Genomic DNA, 989 nt, shown 5'->3' on the forward strand with positions numbered 1-989 from the left:
TGTGAAAGTGAACAAGCTAAAATAATCGTACACATTACCACAAACTAGGTTTTGAGACTATTACTTCTTGTGAAGTTTATTATCAGTATCATAAAAAAGTCATTTATATAAGATAAATCTTTACAATATAATTAAAGATATCACATGCATCAAAACTTTCATATGACTGCTCTCAACTGGTTAAAGAGACTGTCGCAGAATTTCTCCGCCATCTGCGTGGTGACAGATGCAGTGTTGTAGCTGAGAACGTGGATAAAGCGACCGCGGAAAGTGTGGCAAAGATTGCTGCAAGTGGAAGGAATACCATCCAGGTTTACAGATCTCAGGACATGGACCGCCTGCACATGTTCGCCACCTTCCGTCACCAACTTCGTCACATCTCCCATGTTGGTTACACCGAATTCGCATGAAAAAATGGTTTCCATGACTGTTTTCTCTGGCATAAAGTGCCTCACTGCTTCATCTTGAAGCGCTGTTCCAGCTTCTATTTTCTGCTTCATATCTGCATGCACCAGCCGTGCGTAATCCCAGAATTTTCCACCAATTTCACGTGGTGTTGGGACAATCACTGCCAACTGAGGCAGAATGTGGCACCCGAGATAGTGAGACGCATCGCCTTCCCAGTATCGGCGAGCATTCAAGATGTGGTCTCCACGAATGTTGTACGTGTCCTGTCGAAGGCCCCCATCCACCAGGAGGTCCACCAAGGCCACGTTTGCCAGTGCTGTGAAGGCCGAGTTGACAGTAACGTTTTCAGTGCGACAACGTTTCACAAATTGGCTGGTGGTGGCAACGTCCACATCCCTTGCCAACAGCAAACTCCTTCCTACTTTGTCGGCCACACCTTTAAATGTCGATTTTATCATAGAGTGTGTTGTGTGGCGAGCATTGTAATCATCCAGTGACCGTTGCTTAACTTCAGGCTCAGCCTCCATATTTGCTATTCGCTCTTCCAATAGCGCCTTTGTCCTCTCGTCGGACACGAGGAT

At 45.9% G+C, this 989-nt stretch overlaps 1 protein-coding gene across 1 annotated transcript in view; it reads right to left on the minus strand.

The window, feature by feature from the left end:
- LOC119584984 overlaps positions 1-989 on the minus strand; it is a gene marked incomplete at both ends in the record, with an annotated part of 11,852 nt that continues 10,863 nt past the window's right edge. Inside the window, 1 exon segment of the mRNA XM_037933593.1 lies at positions 1-989. Within this exon segment, the coding sequence (XP_037789521.1) occupies positions 159-989 (831 nt within the window).

Source organism: Penaeus monodon, chromosome 19 (assembly GCF_015228065.2).
Source record: "Penaeus monodon isolate SGIC_2016 chromosome 19, NSTDA_Pmon_1, whole genome shotgun sequence".
NCBI lineage: Eukaryota > Metazoa > Arthropoda > Malacostraca > Decapoda > Penaeidae > Penaeus > Penaeus monodon.